The sequence below is a fragment of the Colobus angolensis genome, unplaced genomic scaffold (genome assembly GCF_000951035.1).
Source record: "Colobus angolensis palliatus isolate OR3802 unplaced genomic scaffold, Cang.pa_1.0 Scaffold309, whole genome shotgun sequence".
NCBI classification, from domain to species: domain Eukaryota; kingdom Metazoa; phylum Chordata; class Mammalia; order Primates; family Cercopithecidae; genus Colobus; species Colobus angolensis.
Genome location: NW_012116366.1, coordinates 2,678,522 through 2,705,177, shown reverse-complemented (window position 1 = coordinate 2,705,177; position 26,656 = coordinate 2,678,522). Strand labels below are relative to the sequence as shown.

Genomic DNA, 26,656 nt, shown 5'->3' with positions numbered 1-26,656 from the left:
GGCCTCCCAAAGTGCTGGGATTACAGGCTTGAGCCACCGTGCCCGGCCCAAGATAGTTCTTATAAAAATAAAACCGTCATGTCCAAACTGAGAGCAAGGAAGCTTCATGTCCAAACTGAGGGCAAGGAAGTCTAACACTGCTCTGCCTGAATCTGTTCCTTTCAAATATACTTGGTTTGTTTGAGGCAAAGAGAGATGGAGCAGAAGGCCAAGTCTTCTTTGAGGGAAGGGACGAGAGGGTGGCGGGGGATGGGGAGGACACCTGACCATCTTCTGTCCACTCTGCTTTCTTTTGTTCCTTTCCCACCCTCTTTCCTTCCCTTTTCCCTCCCTCTTATTTGCTCAGCTCTCTGCTAATGTTCAAAGGACCAAGTGTATGGTATTGCCTGGCTGAAGGGGAAGCTACGCCAGAAAGCTATTTACCTCTTGATTACTTTTATCTCCTCAAATCCTATGTATTTTTTTTTTTTTTTCGGTGATGGAGTCTCGCTCTGTCACCCAGCCGGGTTCACGCCATTCTCCTGCCTCAGCCTCTCGGGTAGCTGGGACTACAGGCGCTGCCACCTCGCCCAGCTAGATTTTTGTAGTTTTTAGTAGAGACGGAGTTTCACAGTGTTAGCCAGGATGGTCTCGATCTCCCGACCTCGTGATCCGCCCGTCTCGGCCTCCCAAAGTGCTGGGATTACAGGCTTGAGCCACCGCGCCCGGCATTCCTATGTATTTTAATTCCTATACTTGTGCTGGGTCATTCTACTTCACTTTGGATTTGGGGCACACCTCCACGTGCCTTGGAGAGGCTGCCCCATCACAGGATGGCCCTGGCAGCCGGCCTCCAAGACCACAGGGGGGCCGGTTCTGAGAGTCTCTCCCTGCTCGGAGCTGCGGAAAATGGCTCTGGAACTCAACATCTTCTTTCCTTGCTTCAGTGGAATAATGGCCTGGCTGATTATTCACCAAGGCCTGGCTGAGCACGACAGAGTCCCTTAAAGGGGGATTTAGAGTAAGTTTCCCCACATGGCCCTGTCCATGCAGGCTCCAAAACTCCCTAAATTGGGAGCAATGGGTGGGCCAGACTTTAGTTGTTACCAGTAACTCAAACCAGGAGACTTTTCTTCTTTTGATGCTACATGTATATTGTTTTTTCACTGGGGGCTGGAATGAAGGCCAGCAACTCTTTTGATGCTTGATGATACACAGTGGCCTTTTGTGACAATGTTGCCCAAGCCAGGAGGAGGGGATAATTTTAGGTGGGTGTTCCAAGGGCAAAAATTAGATCCCAGCATATTAAACTCATGTCACAAACATTAGTTTAAAGCGAAGTTTTAAAAAGATACATTTATCAGTTTAAAGTAAAATACTAAGCAATTAAGAGTATTGGTGGTCAGCAGCAATTCTAAAAGTGAAGAGGTCATCTGGAACATCCACACTGCGGGGCTGCGTGCTAAGCAGTGCCATCTCCACCCTCCTAGGAGCTCCATCCCAGCCCCCATGCCCTCTCTGATTCCTTTGGAATCAAACTGGAACATGATCTATACCATCCTTTAAAAGCAGTCTGTTTCTCTCTACAAAATGCAGGCTACTGCCTTATCAGTAAGCCATCTAAGGTGCACACCAATCCCTGATAAACACTAAGCCCACACACCCAGGGCACATCCTATGAGGTGCAGGCTTATTTCAGGTTCCCAATGTCCACGGTGTACTACCCAGATCTGCTTTCATCTTGGCAAGGATGGGGCGGGAATCTGAGACTGATGTCCAATGGAGGGCATCGCTGACTGTCCTAACTGTGTAGACAGGAGGTGGCTGTGGGGCCCATGTGATCAGTACAACACCTAGTGACATAGATCCTCATTCAGAACTGGTCCCTGAACTCTCCCAGGAGAGCCAGGCTCAAGGACTCAGTACTGGGCAGAAAAGTATAGCAGGGTAAACCAATAGCTTCTTAGCTGATCCCTATGCTTTAAAATGTATGCCTTAATTATGTGATACAATTTTTGGATTAAATGGAGTAACTGCCAAGTAAGAGTCATGAATCCTATTTGGTGCTCTCCAATGTTTAGGCAGTTTATGGTTACTAATCCCATCTGGCAAGCTGACGCCACTCTCTAAGTGTATGTTTTGGTTTCTGGTTTACCTTGAAAGATACACCAAGAAGCTTCATGGTTCAGGGTCAAACATTTTTGGCTACTGTACTTAAAAAAAAATTACTCTTATGGGTGCTTGCCTGCTTATATCTGTTTGTTATGTTTTTTTCTGGATCAAGTTTCCCTGGCCCACACTCTATGGCAGTGAACTTAAGGACTTTGATCTCCTTGTCCCTACATTGAGGTAGACACCAAATTCCACAGCTTCCTATGCCAACCTCTGTGCCTAGTATTCAGAAATGTGTGCACACCAGCATCTTGAGCCTCAATGAGAAGACAACAGTCCAATCCTGGATTAGTTGACTTAAATGCACATTTTTGTTTCACAGACACATAAAGCAGCTGGCCTCCAGGTATAAACAGGAAGTACAATATCCAGCTCATCTCCCTGTTGCTCAACTGTTGGAAAAGTTTTACTGAAAACAACACTATTTAAGGATGGCCTGAAGGATACGCAGTCTACGCTGTCTTCTCCCAGTCCTCTGAAATCTACCCAAGGCCAGCAGAGAGCACCGCGCACTGCCACCCGATCTGGCCTATGGAACAACCTCGCCATCAGGTCACACAGCGGGGCTTCATGAGGAACAACCCAGGAGAAACAGCTCGTTTCAGGCCTGTTGAGGACTTTGAGCCCTATGTCACAGGGTCGTCTCTAAAAGATGCTCAGGAAATCTCTCCCTCATCTCGGCACTGAAAAAGATTCCCCTTCATGAGAATGATGGGTAAGTTTTCATCCTGTGGACCTCCATGGCTCACAGTACCACGTACCCCTCCCTTGGCGCTGGGTCTGCGGCCCACCTGTGGGGAGTGAACAGAACCTCCCAACCTGCGCTTAGCATATTAACAACGCTATGACTGCCTCTTGTCTTTCCTATTTACATTTTCCACTTTAATCTTTCTCAGCTGTAAATTCTTTATCTGCCAAAAGGTAACAGGCCTACCATGAGAATTTTAAAGGATGTATCGTATTCTGATATATACACTCTATATACTGTAAGAATAGCTAACAATTTGAGTGCTAAGTGCACTTTGCAAGTATATTTAGTCCTCATCCTAAGCATTCTGCAAGTATATTTAATCCTCATACAACCATGGGAGGCTGGTGCTAGTATTATCTCCCTTTTATAGATGGGGAAATAGATGCCCTGAGATTTGAGACTGCTGTTCAATTTCTTAACTTTCTCATAGGGAAAAAGAATTTGAACCCATGCCACATGACTGAGCCCATGCCCTTAATCCCTACTACTATAGTATCTACTACTTTAAAGTTATCTTTAAAAAATAAATTTGTCACATTTCTCCTCTCATTTGTTTTCAGAGGCTGGGCACATTCACTCTTATGGTAACCAACTTGTCTAGAATTTCTCGGTTTTGTCACTGAAAATCCCATCTCCTAAGAAACCTCAGCAACTTCATCAGAATGCTTATTTTGGCTTCAGCATTGCTGGTTCATACAGATGCATTTGTGCAAATTAGGAAAAAGGACATCCATTTACTTTTAACATACTTTTGCTTGTATTCAATATATTTATATAAACTGCCTTTTAAAAACAGGGTACAGAGAAACCATACGAATACAGAACTTCACATTATATTTCACATCCAGAGTTACAGGTAAGTTTAACACATATATTACCTTTATATCCTTGTTCTGTCTCCCTGAGATCAATTTTGGTTATTGGTTTGAAATCAGTGTCCCATAGTCGTATACACCCATCTCGCCCACCAGTGGCAAAGCCTTCTTCACAAGCATACATGCTAAAGATTCCAGCCTGTTGATTAAAATAGGTAACATTCAATGCTGCAACCATCCTAAGTATAATGAATAGATACAGTTGAATGTTGATTTAAAAACATAACAAGGCAAAAACAAAAATAAAACTCCCTTGTTCTCTATTGAAATGCTGACAATAGACCAAATAGCCATTTATGATACTGTTCATCTCAATTGCATTTAAAAAAATCATAATAATCAAAGCAAACTAGTTTAAGTGCTCTTTTATCACTACTAAAAAGATGGCAGTTTTTTAAAAATTCAAAAATATAATTAATGCAGGTATAGGAATCAAATTCTTTTACATGATAAGTGGCCCTTAGAGAGAAAAGACAACTATGGAGGTGTTTCATGGAAGTTGCATGCCTAAAATAATTAAGTAGAGATAAGAGGCTAGGAACATAAACACTTTCATAGGCACAAAAGTGCCCAAAATGTACCTCAGTGAGCTCACAAAGGTACTTGAACCTAATTGAAAATGTAAATAGCACTTATGTTAGCTTGTTAAGCATCGTTTGAAGATTTTCACATGGGAAATAGTTTTAGTAATTTAAAGATGCTCCTCCACAGGAAAATACTTTATTTGGTTTCTTCAAAAGTGCTGCAAGAATATACTGTTGACATAAGATCCAGTATAAAAAGAAATTAGGTTACTAAGGCAGCTGCTTTTATGAATGAGGACAAATACTGACCCATTATTTTAAGAGCTGTTTCATAATTAGTGAAGCCAAGAAAATTCACCTGCAACATATAGTGAAAGATCTGAAATGTCACAGCTCTAAGAGTTGCTTCAACTTTTCTTCATATTAAGAGTATAGGGAATCAATTTGGAGGCAATAAGCTAAAGGTTTATCATTTCCAGTAACATCATTACCCAATTTCCATCCACTATGATAGGCTTTGCCTTTCACATCATCTTCCCATTTGTAGGGACAATTTTATCACCTGTAGATACAACAATGTAGTCATTTTCATATGTGCCAAAAAAGAGGGCAGAGTGGTAAGAAGTTTGTCCTTGTTCTTACAGAGCAGACACCAGAAGATATGTGGTTATCAATGGTTTCTGATTGTACCTTAAGAGCTCATGACACTGGTGTGGAGGTGACACCCTGCACCTCAACATAAAGAATGAGGAAAACCTATCTCATCAACCAATGTAAGAGCAATAGTTATCTACACCTTTCCTGTTCAAACTGTCGGTCACTGATGAGCAGTGGCGACATCATCCTAGACCTACGGAGCCAGAATCTGCATTTTAACATGATCCTCCAGAAACTCATGGGCACATTAAAGTTTGAGAAGTGCCTGTAAGATGAACCTGATGAGCTAGTTCTAGTGCTGTCAAACTACTGCGGATGACACAAATCAAGCAATTAATAGTTAAAGTGAAGGTTAATTACACTGTGTGCTTTGAAATATATTTTCCTTTAGGTGAGCAAACATAATTTGGGAAATTGTCATGAGTGGGGAGTGTTCAGCAGGGTCCTCTGATTCTAAAACAACAAGAGAAAAATACAGGGAGCGATTTGTGGTCTTACCTTATCTAGTAAATCACTCACAGATTTCCACACGGTAATACTTACACTATGTGCTCCTTGAATGGTACGGACTAAATTGAGCCCTTTCCAGACATAGATGTCACCATTTAAAGCACCAGAGTAGGTGATGTCTTCTTTGGCACATGCAAGGCAAAGGATGGTCTGAAGATCCCCCGTTTTGCCAAATATCCCTCTTTTTGCAGTCAGGGCATTTCCACACAGTGTCCAAAACTAGAATGTAAGTGATAAAATAGATCTCCAAGATAGAGTATTTGGATGTATTTTGCATTGGTGTTTGTTTATATTTCAGTGCATTTCACGTAATTTGCTCTATCCAAGCTAGGCACAAACAAGTTAATTTGCTTTGCTGTAACACAACAACATGTAACACAAAAACATTTTAGCTAACTACCAGGAACATGAGAAAAGCCTATAACAACACTTTTAAAACTTTCAAAGTTCCAAAATTTCAAAGCTTTGCTCATTGTTTAATGGTGATTTATTTATTTATTTATTTATTTTTGAGACGGAGTCTCGCTCTATCGCCCAGGCTGGAGTGCAGTGGCCGGATCTCAGCTCACTGCAAGCTCCGCCTCCCGGGTTTACGCCATTCTCCTGCCTCAGCCTCCCGAGTAGCTGGGACTACAGGCGCCCGCCACCTCGCCCGGCTAGTTTTTTGTATTTTTTAGTAGAGACGGGGTTTCATGGTGTTAGCCAGGATGGTCTCGATCTCCTGACCTCATGATCCACCCGTCTCGGCCTCCCAAAGTGCTGAGATTACAGGCTTGAGCCACCGCGCCTGGCCTTAATGGTGATATAATAGAAGATAATGTTCTCAGAGTTGGAATCAAGTGGACAAATCATGTTTTGCTTAGATTTCTGTCAAGTTATAAAACTAGTATAGGTTTATTGTAGTTTAGAAACTGAGGTAAGTATAAAAAGGAAAACTGTGAAGGTCTATAACTTCTGGTTAGCCTGTTGACATATCATCTAGATTTTTTTTTTTTTTTTTCTGTTTTTGAGACAGAGTCTCACTCCGTCACCCAGACTGGAATGCAATGGCGCGATCTCAGCTCACTGCAACCTCTACCTCCTAGGGTCAAGTGATTCTTGTGTGTCAGCCTCCTAAGTAGCTGAGATTATAGGAGTGTACCACCAAGCTCAGCTAATTTTTGTATTTGTAGTAGAGACAGGGTTTCTCCATGTTGCCCAGGCTGATCTCAAACTCCTGGCCTCAAGTAATCTGCCCTCCTCGGCCTCCCAAAGTGCTGGAATTACAGGTGTGAGCCACTGCACCCAGCTATATCTAGGTACTTTTAGTGTACATATATTTGGAAATAATTTCTAACTTTCAATGTTATAAATCTTCATTGTAGAAATGTTACTTAGAAAAGTTTCACAAATGAGTCATATTTCCATATACCCAAATAATTGACTAGGCTTTTCAGTTTTAGTTGCATAAAATGTGTCCATCGTGTAGAAGACCATTCACAAAGCTTCAGCAATTTTATAGAAGGCAGTAAGGACACTCCCATGGTTATACAGACACAAAATATTTTGCATTGACATAGATTTTTTGGGGGCAGTGGCGGGGGGCAAAGTCTCACTCTGCTGCCCAGGCTGGAGTGCAGTGGCCCGATCTCGGCTCACTGCAACCTCCGCCTCCTGGGTTCAAGTGATTCTCCTGCCTCGGCCTCCCAGTTAGCTGGGACTACAGGCATGTGCCATCACACCCAGCTACCTTTTGTATTTTTAGCAGAGATGGGTTTTCACCATGTTGGCCAGGCTGGTCTTGAACTCCCAACCTCAGGTGATCAGCCCCACTTGGCCTCTGAAAATCTTAACATATTTTAATGTATCAACTAGAATAACCTCACTGTCCTTGATATGGCCCCCCTCAGTTTAAAAAGGCTATTTGCATATGCTAAGGTATTTGATCCTATCAAAACCCTTAATAGGCTAAGGAAGACAGTATTGTCATCTCCATCTGGAGGGGAGGGAAAACAAACAGAAGTAGCTCACCCAAGGTAAAGGTTCAATGGGTTTAGAAAAAATATTGAAATCTTTATCTTTGCTTTGACAACTTTGAATCAATGCAGAGGCAAATGAAACAATGAGATAATTTTAAGGTAGCATATTCAGACTGTGCCCAGGTGGCAAGGAAATTCAAAGGTAGAGAACTAAGTTGAATTAAACAGAATCAACAAGAGTAGGACTCGGATCAGGGGTGAGGAAGAAACTGCATCTGGATTCAGAAGAGCAGGATGAGATGAAACCACATGGCAGGAATGTGGGAATAAATCAGTAACAACCATACTATTTTACACCTGCAGGAGAGGAAAAGCCATGGTCCTCTCAGAGTAGTTGGGTACTGGAGGAAGCAGTTCTGGGATGGCTATAACACCAAGATGGCCAGGATTCAGACAGCTGGGGGTGGGGGGCTGTCCTGTGTGTGTGTGTGGCAGCAGGTTGGGGAATAGAGGCATGCCTTGGCAAGAATGAAGGGCAGATACACAATGAAGGACCAATATGCGATTATCTTCTCAGAAAAGGTATCAGCTCTGGTAACTCATTTCTTTGGGTATTATTAATGAAAAGGTGTTAAAGTATATGTTGAAAGAATGAAGCAGGCTCATGCCTGTAATATCAGCACTTTCAGAAGCCAAGGCAGAAAGATCACTTGAGCCCAGGAGTTAGAGACAATCCTGGACAACACAACAAAACCCCATCTCTACAAAAATAATTAGACTGGAGTGGTAGCACACACCTGTAATAAAGCTTTTCTTTTTCTTTTTTTTTTTTTTTTTGAGACAGAGTCTCGCTCTGTTGCCCAGGCTGGAATCCGGTGACACGACCTCGGCTCACTGCAAGCTCTGCCTCCCGGGTTCATGTCACTCTCCTGCCTCAGTCTCCTGAGTAGCCAGGACTACAGGTGCCCGCCACCATGCCCGGCTAATTTTTCTGTATTTTTAGTAGAGACAGGGTTTCACCATGTTAGCCAGGATGGTCTCCATCTCCTGACCTCGTGATCCACCTGCCTCAGCTTCCCAAAGTGCTGGGATTACAGGTATGAGCCACCGCGCCCAGCCTAAATTTTTTTTTTTTTAATAAAGAATAAAGAGATCTAGGAAAAAGCTAGTTAGGTATAAGCTCTGGAAAGCATTGAAGCTGTTACTCTGAACCTGAACAAACTCTTAGACATAAATGATTACTGGTTGTACCAACATGCCAAAGAACTTGCTGTTCATGGCAATGCTTATGGCAGACAGTTCCCTTTTTCTTTATACCTCCTCATGCATGAAGATTAAAAGAATTAGTTTGTCCTTTAACTTTGGATGTACACCCCCGGCCTGAGTTATCTGAGTATTTCTAGACAGTCACAAAAAATGGAGCCCATTATCTTCAGACTTGATCTACAGAAAAGTTTACTGACAAGTCACCAGGTCAGATGGTATAAGGCCCACATGGAACATTCCAAATAGTCAAATGATTCCCTAAAATTATGATATTTTCTGCAAAAAATGGCAAGTGCCTGAAATATTATCTCTTGAGAAGCATTTCCTACTTGAAAAACAGTGGCAGTTTAGGGTAGCAAGGCATCATTACATTCACACCAAATGAGGAGACCTTGTTTATCTTCTCCTGTCTCTACCCACAGACTATAATGCAAACTTTGTTAGAGCTGGCAGGTACCTTGAGTTCATCTAGCCCTAGGTAGTCCCTAAAGTCCCTTCTGTCTCTGACTAGAGACGGCTCAACAGTATCCACAAACCTGGTAGGCTCATTTGCTATAAAACCAATGAAGCGGCTGATGCTCAACTGTTAGTTTTTCAAGCATTTGTTTCAGATAATTGCGATTTGCCTGTTTGCCAAAACATAGGGGATTTACAAAGCCGAAAAGGATTTCACCCTAGCTACACAAATTTCAGATGAAGGTATTTTCTTTGAGTACAAAGATTTTGCATTCAATTTATGACTGGAATAATTCAATGTTAAGGTAGGTTTTTTTGGGAAGAAAAGTGGAGGAATCCTGGTAATTGAATCTAGAGAATACAGATAGGAAAAATAATTTGTTGAAGTTTAAATTTATTATATTTCTAAACAAAATTAATAAAGTATCGCTAGGTAGACATTCCAGATTCTTTGAGGTAAAAATGCTTGCATTTGCTTAGAAAAAATATCCAAGTCTGCTAAGATGATTAAATTTAAACAGGGTAAGTAGTTCTTGTTTTCAAATAAAGTTTCAGAATTTTGTCTCAGCTTTTCTGCTTTTAGAATTTACTGATTTAAAAGTTAAGAGTTATCCAAGGATAGAAAGAGATAGGAAGGAATCAGGAGAATTCTATCAATTAAGCAGCAAATCTAGTTAGAACCCAATAAATGTAGGGTTTTCTTTTTGAAAAAAGTTAAGGCAAGGTAGTTCACTAAAGAAATTTCTCAGTGGAAAGAGCTCTATGAATCAGAGGCTGAACTTTAATCCCACCTCTGCCATCATTTTTGTGATCCTAGGAAATGGGGAAAGAAATTAACATTATTGTGCCCCTACTGGGTTCCATACTGTTTAATGTAATTATCTTAATTTCAGGAGGTAGTGACTTCTCTCTGAGATAGAATGAATCAATATTAATTCAGCCTCAGGGAGATTAAATGGTTGCCCAGAGTCAAGTAGAGGGAAACAATCACGAATCGAAGTCAAATTCCCACCTAACCCTCTAGGGTCCTGGGTTTCTTCACCACCGAGTACAGGATGGATGATGGCTCCCAGGTTAGGGTCCCAAATTTCCAGAAACTCCCCACAGCATAACAGAAATCAGGATCATTATGAACTCACATTTTTTTTACTCATGGCTGAAACAATTTTCATATTTTAGTTTGATCAGACACTCATGTTGGCAGATAACACATCTTTGACTAATAAAACATTGTTAAGGAAACTATGATTCAATGGCTAGTTTATTTTGTGGCCACCATCTTTCAATATATTTGTTCCCTAAGAAAACTATGGAATAGGTTCTTTGGTAAAGAAAACATTGGTAATCCTGGAACATATCATGAGCCATGGACCCTACCAGCTCCCCAGTCCCACGCCTCCACGGGTGACCAATGCCTCTCTTAACTCCTGACAGAAGTGCAACCCCTCCCCTAGTTCTGCCTCCCAACCCTTCCTACCAAACTCACCCACCCACCGAGGCTCAGCCTAAGCAGCATCTCCATCCTGACAACGTGCTTCTAAGCCAGCTGGGATCTCATCGTTATCGATAGAGGGCTTTGATTTTACCTTTCTTCCAAAAGGGTCTGTCTTAATGTTTTAATGGCTAAACTTCAAGCAAATTGAAAGTAGGGTCTGTTTTTGCTCTTTCATCTAGTACCAACTCAAATATAAAACTGAATGAGATTTTGGTCTTTCAGGTGTGCTATACCAAGCATAGAAGGAGCCTCCAGCTGCTGCTAATAAAGCAAACTACCTAGATTTCAGCTGACATTTTCCTAGATTAAAAATATACACATCAGGGCTTGGTACAGAATTATTAAATGTTTATGAAGCTCTAAAGTGTTGTGGAATATCTTACACTTTTGAGTAGTGGAACCTCTAAAATTTTTGTTCTCCATTTTAAAATTTCTTATTTTGGAACATAAATTATTGTGAAATAATTTTACAACGAAGTATACAAGGGAAAAATTATCCATCAACCCACTACTCAGAGACACTGTTTAACATTTGGAGATGTCCTTCTAACGTATTTCCTATATAAAAATGTTTTTAAAGAAAAAGAAGCCACAAATCTAATCTCACCATCATCCACCCACAAAGATAGATTTTGGGTAAAATAAACTAAAAGTAAATAAAATAAAAGATAAACTTCCCCACACAATAGATTTTGAATATTTCCCAATATAATTAATCATCTAAAACATAACTTAACAATTGTACAGTGTTTTCATCACGTGGATGTAACATTTTATTCAACTTCCTAGAGACACTTAAGTGGTTTCAGATCTTCTGTTTGGTTTATTTCAGATCTTCTATTTGGTTATTTGCTATTGATCACTTACTCAGCAATGAGTCAGCTCTTGGTTCACACTTATAGCAATTTGCCTGGGATAGATTCTAAGACGTGAAATTACTGGATCAACGATAATTGACATTTCTAAGGATAAATATTTCCAAATTTCTGGACCAAAAGAGCATTATCAGCTTACCCCTCTCTACCAGCAAGGTTTAAGAGTGCTCATTCATGAAATCCTTGCCAAGAGAGGGTACTTTTAATCATAAATTTGATATATTTAAAATGTTTTGTTATTTTAAATTTGTGTTCCTTAATTATTGAGATTTAAACATTTTCATAAGTCTATTGGCCAACAGTGTTCCTATTTTTGTCAGTTTTCTATGTTCTTTGTCCATTCTACAGATTTGCAAGAGGTCTTTGCATTTTCAGAACAACCCAGTTATCTACTTTGTGTGCTGCTTATACTTTTGCTAGTTTGCGGTTTCCCTCTTTTTGTGGAAAGAAGGAATTACACAGAATGTTTTAATATTTCTACAGTTGCATCAGTATTATTCCTTACGATGTCTTTGCTTTTACATTTTAAAAAATCTTTCTCCAATTTGAGCAGTTAAACACTTGCCTACATATTCCTCTAGTTATTTAATAGTTTTTGAAACTTACCTCTTTAATTCATATAGACTTTATTTTAGTGTATAGTATGAAGTATTAATTTTATCCAAAAAATTGATAAATTTGTGCCTACCAGTTAGAGATGCTATTATACTTGAAGTTGTCATACATATTAAGGTCTATTTTTCAGCATTACTTCTTTTTATCCAAGTCTTATACCATTTAAATTAAATTCTACTATGCTTTAGTAAATAGTGGTACATATCCTCTTCATGATTCTTTTTTTATCCCAAAGTTCATAGTTATTGTCATTATTTTATGCTCCCAGATTAATTTAGGATAATTTAAAGGGAAATTCTGTCAGGTAAAAACAGAAGTAACAGGGATTTTAACTGCATTTCTACCAAATGTAAATTTGGAGATAAATGATACATTTGTAAATTTTAGACATGTCCAGAATCAACATTGTCACTCCATTTATTCAAGTATTGTTTTACATTCCTCTGCAGAGTTTTGTAACATTCATTAGGTAAGTCTTCCATATTTGTTATACTTCTTTGAGTATTTTATCATCTGTCCCTTTCTAACCAAGTAAGAATAATGGGAAGGATCGTGAAAAACTAGACTAAAAGAACTGCAAAATAGGAGGGGTTGGTTAGAAGAAAATCTTCATTCATACAGAAATGTACCATTTTTGTACAGAATCCATGCATGCTCTATGCAAGAAGGTAATCCTTATACTCTTGTTTATGGACTTTAACTTCTATTATTTACAATCCTACAGAGCAAGAAGATCCTGGGCCATATCCCAGGGGTCAGGAGAAATTTTTGCTATGTCAGAGCAAAGCATGTTGATGCAGTTAATTTTGCTACTTGTGAACAAAATAGTAAGAAGCAAATGTGGGCCTACCCAGATGAGAGAGTAGTCTAGAGGAAGATTGGGGCATTTAAAAACCAATGGTCCAGATAGGTTTGTACTGTGAATTCCTCTATTTCCTTGTAGAGTGCAACATGACACCTTTCATTTAAGGGAACATAACATGTCAAAGTGTTGACATGCAAATATGTAAATATTCATTATAACGGAAAAACTTACTTCACAACATTAAAATCAGCACTGTTTTAAAACATGCAGTCCCACAAGTATTATGAGTCTTCAGTTCGATATTTAATTTACATAAAATTTCCTTTTCAGCTGCCTGCTGAGCACTTCACTTGATTGTCATTACTTTGCATTTCTAAGAGAGAGCCCCATCAGCTGATGTTAGTTTGCTTCAGGAGCAGAGAAACAGGTAAGAGAGCTCTATATTGAAGAAAAAAAGTGTCAAGTCACGCAGTCTCTCAACATCAAATTATCTATATAAACACCTAAAATTATTTGCACTCAAGGTACCAAAATTAAAAAATGAAAAACAAAAAACTTTACCTTTATATGTTTTACTCCACAGCTAACCACTCTGTTTGGCTGATATGGATCCCAGGAAATATCAAAAATCTGTTCAAAACATTAAAAGTTGCCATGTTGATCATTTGACATGTTTTTGCCTTTTCCAAATACTAGTCCAATTGCCAAGACTCTACCCTCACATTTAGAACACAATGTTACCTGCACAGGATAAAAATGGAAGATTTGGCTTGGAATGAGTCAGGAACTAACATACATGTTATCACCTCATGTCTACTTACCTTAAAGCCTGAGTAGAGAGAGAACTTACCATAATTATTTAAAACAAACTGGTGTCATATTTTGGGATAAACAAATGGACAATTTAGGATAAATTTTTGATCAAATTTTTCAATAGCTCTCCACAATGCTAACACTTTGGAGATAGCTTTTCAATAGAAATTTAAAGAATTTTTAAATGCTTCTTTTTAACTAGGAAAACATTCAATAGTTAACTACAATTTAATGTGGCCAATAGTCTCTAGCAATCACAGAAGTTAATATTCCTAAATATAAGGCAGAGGCATTTATCTGACACTAACTTAAATAGTCCCTCAGGCTATCATTTTAATCTGACCCAACATACTATTATATTTTCAATTATACGATGAACTGAAAATATATCTGCTACTACTATTTGTCATTCTTTAACAAGAGCTACCAGACAGTTTGCAGGTAGTTCTATTTCCATTTCAGAGACAAGAAGGAAAAGACCGTCAATCCTGAGAATCAAATCGCCCATAGCAATTGCTTAAAAAAGGTATTTCCAGGGCCCATTTGAGATGCTGTCATTTAGTGGGTCTAGAATTGGGTCCAGATACCCAAATCTTTAAACAGACTCCAGGAGATTCTGATGGAGGTGGATCCATGGACCACATTCCATGACACGCTGATAGAAAGGGAGGGACTACTTGTCAGGGACAAAGTCTAGACCAGAGAAATAACCTAGACCACTAACTGTTCATCACATATAAAGGAGCAATTATGGTCGCCGGAAAGAGCACTGAAGAAAAAGTACTTGGTCCAAGTATCCATTTCAGCCATCCAAGCTCAGGCAAGTCTGAGTACCTCTAACCTTAACCTCATCTTCTCTACAGTGGATTATACCACCTCAAGTTTTGTTAAGGTCAATGAAGATAAAGTATATCAATTTATTTTGCAGGGTATAAAACATTCATTATATAAATGTAATGGATTAAGTATTTTAGTGCCACTAAAATAATCTTGAAGATAATCTTGAAGTTAGCCATAAGCAGTCAATAATTCATACTAGTATCAGTAATAAAGAGCAAAATTATGTGTGACACAGATTATGGGGTCTGGCGGAACAGTGTTCCAAATAAAGCATTTCATTAAAACATCCTAAGATTACAGACTCAGCACTAGGTATATGTATCCTAGGAAAAATGAACTGAGGTACAGAAACAGCTTTCCTAGTTTCAGCTCCAAATTTGCTTTATTTGGGCATGGTCTGAACAGGTGGCAGCCTGCCATTGGCTGAAGCTGGCTGCCATTCAGCTATTTGTTACAGAAGCATACACCTAAATTTTCAGTGTGGTTACTTACCAAGCTAGGTTGCAGTTGATTTTGTAGAGACTTACCATATGGAGGGCAGCTGAGGCCAAATTTAGCTTAACAGTAAGAATTTAACAATAAAAGTTCTTTCTATACAAGCCAAAGTGATTACATTAGGCTATTTCTAAGTAAGGAAATTTTACTGGTTTAAACTGTTTGTAACTTTAGTTTTCTTTTTCCAAGGTGATAAGACAGACAGACAGTATACTAGTTCAGGTCAGACTATATAAAATGATTCAGAAATAGAAGTAGTAAATGCGGCATAACTCAGATAAAATATTACATACGAGTGTGTGTGTATGTGTGTGTGTGTATATATATATATATATATATATATGCTGTGAAGTCTCCCCAGGGGATTCTATGTGTAGCCAGGATTGGGAACCACTGGACCAGTGGGGTACCAGGCCTCTTCCAGTAGTGAGGTTCTATTGTTGGTCACTCCTGAGCTTTCTGAAGACTTGATCCTGGAGTAGAATTTGCAATATCTGTGGGGTCTCCTTACAACTACAAACCTCCATAGATGAATGTGCCATTCGTACTTAAAATTTTTTTTAGGAGTTCCTTCTAAGCAAGAGACAGTGAATTTCATGTTTAATTAGAGCCTGATTCTACATCAAGCTTGTCCAACCCACAGCCCAGAATGGCTGTGAATGCAGCCCAACACAAATTTGTAAACTTTCTTAAGATATTATGAGATGATATGATTTTTAGCTCATCAGCTGTCATTAGTGTTGGTGTTTATGTGTGACCCAAGACAATTCTTCCACTGCAGCCCAGGGAAGCCAAAAGATTGGATAGCCTGTTCCACATGAACACTTACATTGTGCAGAAATACAAAACACCTAGGAATTCAAGTAAGACAGTAAAGCAAATTCATTGTTTAAACTAGAGAACCCAAGATAATAAAGGAGTCAAATTATTTTAATCATGCAAGATACTGGCAAATTAGATTTCTGACCAGTTATATGTATAAACCCACTTCATCGCCTAAGACTACATGGAATTATTTCTGATCACACTGACTTCAATAGGAATAAGCAGGCCACATTCAATATTCTCAAATACAACAAAGAATCACAAAGCTGTCATTACATTCATTCAAAATTAAAATGTGTACCCCTGTAATCATATTTTGTGACTATTTTCTAACAACTATTTCCATTTCTAAATGAATACATCTAAACTATACATAATTTCAAATTCAATTCCATTTTGATTTCATAAAGTAGTAAAATGCCAGCATCAAAAATTTGCTTTGCCTATGAAAAGCAGTAACAATCCATATAAAGTACTTGATCACCAGAAGCACATTAACACAGTTAGCTGTTAATCATGAAAAAAGAGGATGCTTATAAGTTTAATAGGAAAAATGTATACATGAAAAATTAACTTTTAAAAACATTAGAAGTCTGAGAAGCAATATCACAGGTCCCCCCCAGTTCTGAAATCTGCATAGCTTGATCCAACAAGTTCTTACCCGGTCAGAATGGCCAGTGGCTGAGGCCAGAAGTTTTCCCTTCCTCCAGTCCCAAATGCAGACTGTGTTTTTGGCATCCAACCCCACAGAGGCTAAACGCTAAGAATAAGAACAATAATTTAGTACCTAAAAGTGATGGGAAAATTTATTGACACTTGAGAAATAGTTACTGACTACTATGGGTTAGGCATTGAATTTCTTAAAACAAACCGATTTCTCAAAACCCATCTTAAACCCAAAACTAAAAATATATCAATAGATGACTTTCCATTACCATATGCTGAAATTTCAAAAACCTAAGAGCTACAGCTCCTTTATCCTTTTAAGTGTAAGAAACATACAGGTAAACTCTCAGGAAATCTCTGATAAGTCAATAGAAATTACAGAAACAGAACTTGAAGGCAGTATTTGGAATTTTTAACTTAAAATTTTTAGGTAAAATCTTAATGAGATTTAATAGAACCCAGGATTCTATAGTCTAAAAGCTTCAAACTGCTAAAATTTAAGGGTTTGACGAATAGAATAAATGAACATTAATTTTTAGTTTTCTATAATTTTACAAACATTTAAGGTGGCTAAAAGATAATACAATCTAAGTAGAAGTAATCTGGTACTTCACCTCCCAGCCTAAATTCATTGGGTTCAGGTCAGAACCTGTCCTTAAAGGAAAAATAAAATTCAATACACATGATTATATACAAAACCAAAAGTGTGAAAAACAGGCAACAGTCATACCAAAATCAGAGTTTTTTGCAGGATATCACTTGTAAGGAGACAGCATTGTGTAAGAAGTCTAAACTGTAAGTAGATTTGGCTTTTCTTTTCACTTTTAAGTAGCCAGACATAAGGCCTTGCAAAATTAACTTCCTTAAATCTCAGTTGTCTCATTTGTACAATGGGTATAGAAAATATTCATTCCTTCTACTTTGTTGGGTTGTTGTATGGGTCAAGTGAAGTAACGTAAATTAAAGAGGTTTTAAACATATGGTATTCCCCAAGTATAAGAGCATGTGTGTACTGAGTGCATTTGAGAGTATGTCTGTGTATGTGCACACTCAGTGTGGATGAAACAGCCAGCTACACATGGCTAAATGTATACATGTGCTGTTATGCAGGGATTCTTCAGGTTTCTTCACTAAACATGGCTTCCACTAGGAATTTTTAACGTAACACACATCACTGGGGTTTTTTTTAATGTGTCCTTAAGAAATGTCTTTGCTGTAATTTTTTAATTGAGGGTTTCAGCAATGGAAATGAGATGTGGTTGTATTTTTATTCATAAGAAAATCTGAATGGATGAATTCCATTCAGCTTATTCTTTGTAAGAGAAGAAAACTAGTTAACACAAATAGGGGCACTGAAGTAAAACCCGCACTTCTTGATTGAGAAAAAGCTGAAAGAAACCTATTTTGTTCATCTGTAGTGACAGGTTCCATAGCTACCTGAAAAGCATTTCTATTGCCTTTTGTCAATTGTGAGGTGATGGGCCATTTGTCATTTCTAAATATCATTCGATTCCAGTTAACTCTGTCCAGGGAGTAAGGCGGACCTGAAGCAATAGTCATCAACAAGCCACGAAATCCATCATGGCTAACATACAAGAGGTTATTTCTCTCACCTGACAGTTAAGTACCATGCAATCCACCCCTACCACCATCCCTCAAAATGAAATCTAAAGGAAAATAGTTAGGATTCTAACATAAATTAACATGGACAAAAACTAAGTTAAAGCTGGATTTCCCTTTGCTGCATTACATTTTCTTGTGACACTTCAGAACAAATTGATAAAGAATGCTTGCTTGAATAACAAAATCAGATTAGAGAAGGTGCACACCAGTACACACGTAAGCATACATTTATACTTGTATATGCATATGGATTCTGACACACTTCAGTTTATTTAGGAAGTCAATATAACTGCAAGCCTGAACAAATACTGGCATCCAGCTATTGTCTCTTTATGTAGACATACAAGGGAATGTATGCATTAAACTAACTGGATGAGATTACAGAGGAGTAAAATAAAGAACATATAATTCCAGGGGTCTACATATGTAGTGAATCGAGTTCTAGAAAGAAAAATGACTAGTGATTGATGCTCTCTTAAAATAGCAGAAAACAGCAAGTAAATGCTAATTGTTTTTCAAAAGTGACTCAAACCAGGTCAACTCCTATAATCCACTGAATTTCCCACAGACTTTCAGTTAAGCTTCTATGAATAATTTCACAGATCTTTGCATGGCACCAACTTACAGATTTAACTCTGAAATTTGTCAAAAATTAGATTGAAAGAATTTACAGGCAGAAACATGGAGGGTGAGAGAGAGAGAGAGGAAGGGTGGCACAGGAAACGGAGGCGGTTGAGAAAATAGGGAGAAGAGGCCCGGCCTTCGTGAGGAGATGAAAGCAGCCAGAGCCAGGAATGACCCCTCTGTTTTTACTTTTTCTAGAACATATCAACCTATCTTTTCTGCCAAGTATTGCTGTAGGTCAAAGGAAGAAGAGAAAACGTTGGGAGGGATTGGCCAGGCTTTGTAAAAACTTTTGGAGACTGAATCACTTCAATGGGCAAAAGGGTGAGCAGGACACTTTAGGTGGACAGGACAGACTGAGGAAGGGCTCAGAGGTACAAATGTGCAAGGTCTGGTACAGGAGTCTTGCAGATTTGTTCAATTTGACAAGGGCACAACAGATAAAAGTCTAGAAAAGTTGGCTAAAACAGAATGCCCACTTAACAAAGTGTGGACTTTATTCACTGGGTACTCCAAGCTCTTATTGGCTTTAAACAACACTTTGACACCGTTTTCAGTTGATAAAATGTATTAGCAAGAAATTGCCTGTGAGGAGACTAAGAGGTTAAACAAAGTCAGACATGACATTGACTTATTAGCACTTAAAGGACAGTGGCAGAGAGAATGGAAAGGAGAGAATGTCAGTTATTGTAAAGAAACACGAATACCCAGGAATTGATGATAGATTTAATTGGGAGAGGACAGGGAGAAGAAGCTAGAAATGATGTCAAGGTAAAGAGTCAAGGATAATCTTCTCAGTGGATTATTAGGAGGTGATGTCATCTTTTGAAATCAAGAAGTACTACAGACATGCTCAGGGCTTGAGGTCTGTGAATAAGGCTTGGTCCAGCCCTTACTCCAAATAGGAAGCTAACAGGCAACAAAGTAGAATTACTGGGCTATGGTGAACCTGATGAGCATGAATTCGTGACTTCTTTTATGGAGGCTTTTTAACCAGATGGTGGGACTAGGGGAACCAACACCAAGGCCTATCCAGAGCTTGGTGTTAGTGCCACAGTTTTAAAGAGGAAAAAACAGGTAAAAAATTCTAGGAGGCTCTGTCAGAAGAACCAGCAAGGGTTGATGGATTTTGAGTCTACTGGCTATTGGTATTATAGTTTTAAGTGAATTGTGAGAAGTCATTAAATAAAACAAGTAAAAAAAAAAAAGATACACACCTGTCCATCTGAGTCAAAAGCCAGGCAGGCAACTCCATGTGTATGGACATCTTTAAGAATAGACACAGTCTGGACATTATAGGAATCCCATATGCATATATATGGCTCCTTCCCAACTTGGCCAGTTGCAACAAGAGTTTTGTCTGGGTGTAAGGCAAGGCTGAAAGAGAAAAAGGTTTCTTTTCACATCTTCCAACTGAAGAAAACACTGATAACCTTTTATCCAAATCTGTTTCTCATTTAAATTATCTAACAAGGTGATCTCAAGAGAAAGAGTCTGAACTGTCCCCAAAGTCATTAATTACTTTGTCTAATTGAAATGTTCACTTTAGCAGAGAGGCTTAGCACAGTCTGACAATCTCATTTGGTCTTACCCACTGGTTACCTTGAAAATTAGGTGCTATTGTAATTATTCCATTTAAAGTCATCTGTATAGTTTTATAATTGCTTTATGTTGTGAAATTTAATTATTGATTTTCAAAATATTACTTGTTTTCAAGTTAGCTTTTGACTTTAATTTTTTTTTTTAATGTTGTTGCTAGGGGAAGGTTCTCTTCTCAGAATTAAACCTGCTTGCAGAAGCGCCGGACACTATCCTCATTAGGATTTCAAAGCATGAAGGGGTCCCAGATCAAGTGCTGTTTCTGTGTCTGTTGCTATAGATTATACAGTTTAAGTTAAAGTTTCCATTTTACGTAGATCACTGTGCCACCAAAAAACTACAAATTACAACTATGGTTTGTATAACAATTTTCCTCTGTAGTTTGATAAAAACAAAACTTCATCAAATACCAACTGGTATTTTAAGGAGTCAGTAGCCGTTGAGAAGTATTTTTCCGAGATGAAAAAAAAAAAATCACCCTAATGTTTTAAATTCATTGCTTACAGATGTGGTGCCTTTCTAAAAAATAGATGTTGGGAATCAAGAGCACATTACTTATATAGGAAACTAGCTCAAACTTATGCTTATACAATAAACAGAAATAGAAATTTTCCCATTTCAATTTTCAGCATCTGCTTACACAGTAAATAGAGGTAGATTTTTTTTTTTTTTCCAGTTTTTAGCATGATGTTAATGAGAGTATACGTTCTGACATCAGACACTGGATTTGCATGTTGGCCGCCCTTGCTATCCCTGGTTCTTTGGACAAATTACTTCATCTTTTGCCTCAGTTTCCTCATCTAAAAAGAGGTAATACAGAAAATAGATGATACAGTGAGTCTAGAGTACTTAGCAGAGTGCCTGGCACAGAGTATGATGAATACAAATTTCATCATTTGTGTAATTGGCATTATATATCTATAACCAACATAAGCATGTCTGTGTGAATATAATATGGCTTCCAAAAACAAAATATGTACTTTAAATGCACGTTGAACATCTGAAAAGTGCACGCTGGAAAATATATCTTTAGGAATCTTCATAAGCAAGTAATACAAAAAGATAACCCATAATAAAGGGTAGCTTTCACAATAGGGGAATGCTAGAAGCTTTGTAACTATTTAAGGTTGTAGAACAGTTTGGCATTCAGTTGGTGAGAGATGATCAATAAGAAAGGACCCTCCAATCTCAATTTTGTTGAGATACACCTGGTATTTCAAAGTATCTAGATGTCCCAGAAAACTGCAAGATTATGGCATGCCATGTTTGCTCATTAAGCTGAGTGGATGGAAGCAGTCTGAAAACCCTGTTTGTTGATAAACCAGTATATTTTAGCTCATTCACTTATTCAACAGGTCCTTATGGATCTATGATATGTGAGGTACAGTACCATAGATATATAAACAGAAATCACACTGCTGTCTTTCAAGAAGCCCACTTTCAGAGGAAAGAGACATGTAAATAATTACAATATGTCAATATATATACACAGTAACATAGAAAGATGGAGGATGGAGAAAGATAGAGGATGGAGTGACCAGCTGTCCAGGACATTAGGGAAGACATGAGTTCATATGAAAGACAAGGTGCAAAGGGGATTCATGAGAAAAGACAATGTCCTCCACAGTTTAAGTCTTACGGAGAATGGCAGGAAATGAGATGTGTCAGGCAGGCAGCGGTGGCTCTTGAAAGCTATCTTAGCCAGGCCAGGAAATTAGGGTACCAATGACTATGGACACAGCATAAACAGTTTCATAGTTGAGGAAGGTAACCCTAGCAGTGATGAAATGCAGGGGCAAGGACACATCTGTGAGGGGTGTTAGGATAGGCAGGGTGGTCAGTTAGGGACCAGGGAGAGACAGTGAGGGAAGACATGGGTAGAAGGGATAAAGAAGAAGAGTCAAGAGCTATTGGGGGTGAGAACAGAGAGGGAAAGGCTTAGGATGTTTGAGACTAAAGGACGAGCTTGGGCATGTTAAAGCTGAAAGAAGAAGAGTCAAGAGCTATTGGGGGCGAGAACAGAGAGGGAAAGGCTTAGGATGTTTGAGACTAAAGGACGAGCTTGGGCATGTTAAAGCTGAAAGAAGATTTTGTGTGGGCAACTGGGTTTGTAACTCACAGAGCCTGGCTATAGTAAAGTTTGAAGCCTATAAGCCTGATCCTGGGAAAAGATGGCCTAACTCTATCCTATTTTTAGTGGAGAACCCAAGGAGACTCCTCAGGTTAGCATCACACCTGGAGTCCTCAAGGCTAGGAAGAAGATGATTGACCAGATTGTATGCTCCGTGAGGGCAGGGGCTGTCTTCCACCACTCTAAACAGTTCCTGGAACATGATACGGCAGAGTAAGCATTAACAAAATACTTCAAGAGGGAGTGAATGGTGCCAACAATCTTGGCTGCCGTATTGCCTCTCCCCCTGCTATAGACAACAGATTCTACCCAGGGACTAGAAAATAAAGAATGAGTATATTTCCCCTGGATGGCCAGAAACACTTTCAAGAGACACAAATTAAACTCTTTTGCTGTGATCACAGCTTCTGTTTTAAAATCTTTGAGATACAGGGTAGATTCCTGAGATTCTGAAGCATCCAGAAGGAAATAACAAATCACTGCTCCAGGCAGTTGTTCTTACTCTAATTCCATAATTCCTGACTTATTTCAGTTCTTTGAATGAGGGGTTGGGAGAATGGAATAGACAGATTTCAACAAGTCTTCAAATAACTTACCAGCCTTAGTTACTCGGCAGCACTATCCCAAACACCTCACATTTTAGATTTAAAGTATTTTTATTTTGGTTATTGTTCTTTTCATTCATATTGAAGCCCATAAATTTATCACATTTATTAAAAAGTTCACATTGCAATTTATTTTTTCTTGCCAGAAGTTCCTTCACACTGTTTGTTAAATCACCTCTTTACAGCCCTTTCTCCAGTCTTCCTTTGCCATTTGGGTACATTGAGAAAGTGAGCTTTTTCTCCTTTCGTGAGCCAGTCTCTGATGTCACCTCTCTGGCTTGATGCAACATGATTGCTTCGAGTGACTCACAATGTTACCATTTACCTATGCTCATGTCAAGAACAGCAAGAACAGAGAACTACCTTTATTCACTTTACTATTTGTTACCTTTCCCATCAGCTTCCCAGAAACTTCACTCCTTTCACCAGAGTGACATGTCTCATCCAGGGCACAGTCAAATGGCATCCATGTGTCATCCAGGGCACAGCCAAATGACATTTACTTCTATTTTAAATTTGTCATGTCATTTCAAAAGCACATGTTAAGCCTCAAAAAAGGAAAAAAGCTCACAAACTTTACTCATTAGATTTGCAAGAGAATATAAGGTATCAATAATGGTGGAGTTACAGATTTATTTAGTAAGTATTTATTTAATAAATGAAATTCCACATATCTTTGGAATTTTAGTTCAGAAGCATTTTAAATGACAGGTGAGTATTATGCTTGAATTTTCCCCACATGAAACCAAATCCATCCTTTTCTACCTACCTCAAAATTGCTCTTTGCTCCTTTCTGAGTGCTCTGAGCCTCTGAAGGCACTCTCCAGCCACGCTGTTAGTCAACCAGCAGATTAAAAGGTCAGGTCTTTCTATACAATTAAGGGGCTGTGATGGAAAGAACCCTGTCCCCTCAGTTCCTAGGCTTTTTATAAGATCTCATGAGATACGGCCAACTGTTGTGTCCTCCTACAGAGGAAGTCACAGAAGCGGAGAGTACCACCATCACACAAAATGCTTGTTCTGCCTTGGGCTTCTTGTCATCTTCTTTATCATGTTATGACTGGATGTACGGACACTACTTATCTCTATTTTAAGTCTATCTGCCAACTGAGAGTCCGTATATTTAATTCTCTGCTTTTCTAAGAAAACTTGCAACTTTTTCAAGTTATTTTAGCTATGACAACACTGTCACAATATTAAAACTTTTAAAGTTGACATCCTTTCATTAAGGGTCTCAATACAATGCAAGTCTCATTCCACACCTACATAAAAAGGTTTGCTGTCACTATTTTTCCTTTGGTACTCAGTTTATTACATTTATTGTAATTTACATATGGCAATAAAAAAGGGATCAAGTTTTGAAAGAACTGTTTTTTAATACATAAACCTAGTTCTGTTGGGAAATCCCATCTTCTGTTACCATAGCAATAGAAAGCACTGCAGAGAAGGACTTTCACCAACCTATCCGGGAGAAGAAATTGATTTGTTTCTCTAGCATGCCAGGAGGGAAAAGCATGTCCTTCCTGATGTCAGATGAGATTAGGAAGATTTCCAAACATCTTGTGTAAAAGAAAAGATGAGAATCAAAAGGGTCATGGAAGGAAATAGCCTTGCTTACTAAATTAAACAACAAAAAACACTAATCAATACTAATCATTCTTGATTCCTTGAGGCAAAAAAATTTTATGAGCATTTGTTCCAAGTGCAGTATTTTAAAAATATTCATAATTCTTAAGCCTCATTTCTTTTTTGCCCAGGCTGCTTCAGCGATCTCAGTAATAATTCATATGTTTTTTTTCTTTCTTTTTTTTTTTTTTTAAAAAAAAGGTCTCACCAGGAAAGCATGAAAGCCTTCTCCCTCCCTCCCCTGAAGATAACCTTGAGAGCAGCTTTCCAATGTCAGAGGCAGAGGCACATCAAAATTAGGTTGGATTGTCTGAGGACAGAAGGGGAGGTTGCTGTTTTGGGGATTGAAGGGTGAGTGACCCAACCTTAGTGGAACTGTTCATCTGCAAGGCAGAAAAGGCAAAGGCAGGCCTGATTTGAACACAGTGGCCTGGAAATAGTGGAACCTCAGATGGGGATGGCTGCATTCCAGTCCCGGTCCCAAGAGATGCGCTTAGTACTTGAGTACCCCACCGCAACTGTGATCTTGACATCACAGAGAGGGCCCTGTCTTCCAGGAGGTGGGCTTGGGCAGCACAAACAGGAATGACAGCAACATGGACAAACCACCAAAATCCACTGCCATTTTCCTGAATTATGTGAACCCCACAGAATCCGTATAATCCATGGTCGAGCAGGGGGGCCCTAAAACTGGACTTTAACAAGCTTGATGAATGGTGCATCTCATGAGAATGTAATATAGTAACATAAAGAAATGTAATACCTTGCCATAATTGTATGCTATACTTACTGGTATGAAACTATATTCCAGCAATACCTTCGTATAAAAGAATGGTTGAAAACATGCCATACAGTGGCATGGTTGGAGCCAGCTTAGACTGGCTACCAAAAATTGATTAAGTTTTAGCAACTTTGTAAACCAGTTAATCACAGCCACTGTTAGATATTATATAGATTTACAATTACATAAATTATATTAAAAGCAAAGGTAATACGTACTGAAAGCTCATCACTTGGTAATTATTTACTACATTTCATTGTTCTCTATAGTTGTGAAGTTATTTATTGCTATCCTATCCGTATGGTAGAAATACCATAGATGGTGTATTACTACACACCTCTTCCCAACTCCATTTTCAATGATGTCACATTGGTGGCTTGAAGTCAGCCATAGTGGATTACATCACGGAAATCAGTAAGTGCTACAAATCAGGGCTTAATTTATTGTTTTATTGATTGTCTAAAGAGATAGGATACAACGTTCATAATGCAGAATAAGCATAAAAGTGTCACTCTCTAGCTGTTACATTGTAAATACAAAAAACTGAGAAAACATTCTCAATATTCTCTCACATCGTTGACCAACAAGTGTAGTTCCAACACGAATGTTGGCTGATAGCTTTATTTACATTAATAAGGAAAATGTAAAACATACATATTGGAACCTTAATCATTTGCCAGTGATGTGAACAACTTCCTTGCTGAACCAGATGGTAATCAAGAATTTATTCCTCATTTGATTTTGTCAAGTCACGGTTAAACTGCAACCATAGACTGACCACAGACATAGGGTTTAGAAAAAGAGTAAAAAAAAAAAAAAAAAAAAAAAAATCAATGAAAGCATTCTATCAGAAATGATTGGCTGTGTGGAATAAAAAGTATGACATTTTATTATTTGCAAGTTGTGCATTATATATTATTTATATCAGTAAAGTGTATAAGTTTATTAATACGTATGCATACATTTTTTCCTCCTGGAGAGCTGTTTGTTCAGTGACAAGTGCATCACTGAAACCTGTCTCCTCTACTTACTGGGAAAGAACCATTTCCCATATATCACCTTCAGCAAATTACTCAACCTCTCTGTGCTC

At 38.5% G+C, this 26,656-nt stretch overlaps 1 protein-coding gene across 1 annotated transcript in view; it reads right to left on the bottom strand.

Moving 5' to 3' along the window:
• The window catches only part of EML6 (echinoderm microtubule associated protein like 6), a 261,537-nt gene that overhangs the window by 139,631 nt on the left and 95,250 nt on the right, over window positions 1-26,656 (bottom strand). The window contains exons 2-6 of the mRNA XM_011950585.1: window positions 20,042-20,201; window positions 16,573-16,671; window positions 13,500-13,568; window positions 5,502-5,687; window positions 3,781-3,916 (exon numbers count right to left, since the gene is read on the bottom strand). Coding sequence (XP_011805975.1) covers window positions 3,781-3,916; window positions 5,502-5,687; window positions 13,500-13,568; window positions 16,573-16,671; window positions 20,042-20,201 — 650 coding nt within the window. The remainder of the gene's footprint in view (window positions 1-3,780; window positions 3,917-5,501; window positions 5,688-13,499; window positions 13,569-16,572; window positions 16,672-20,041; window positions 20,202-26,656) is intronic.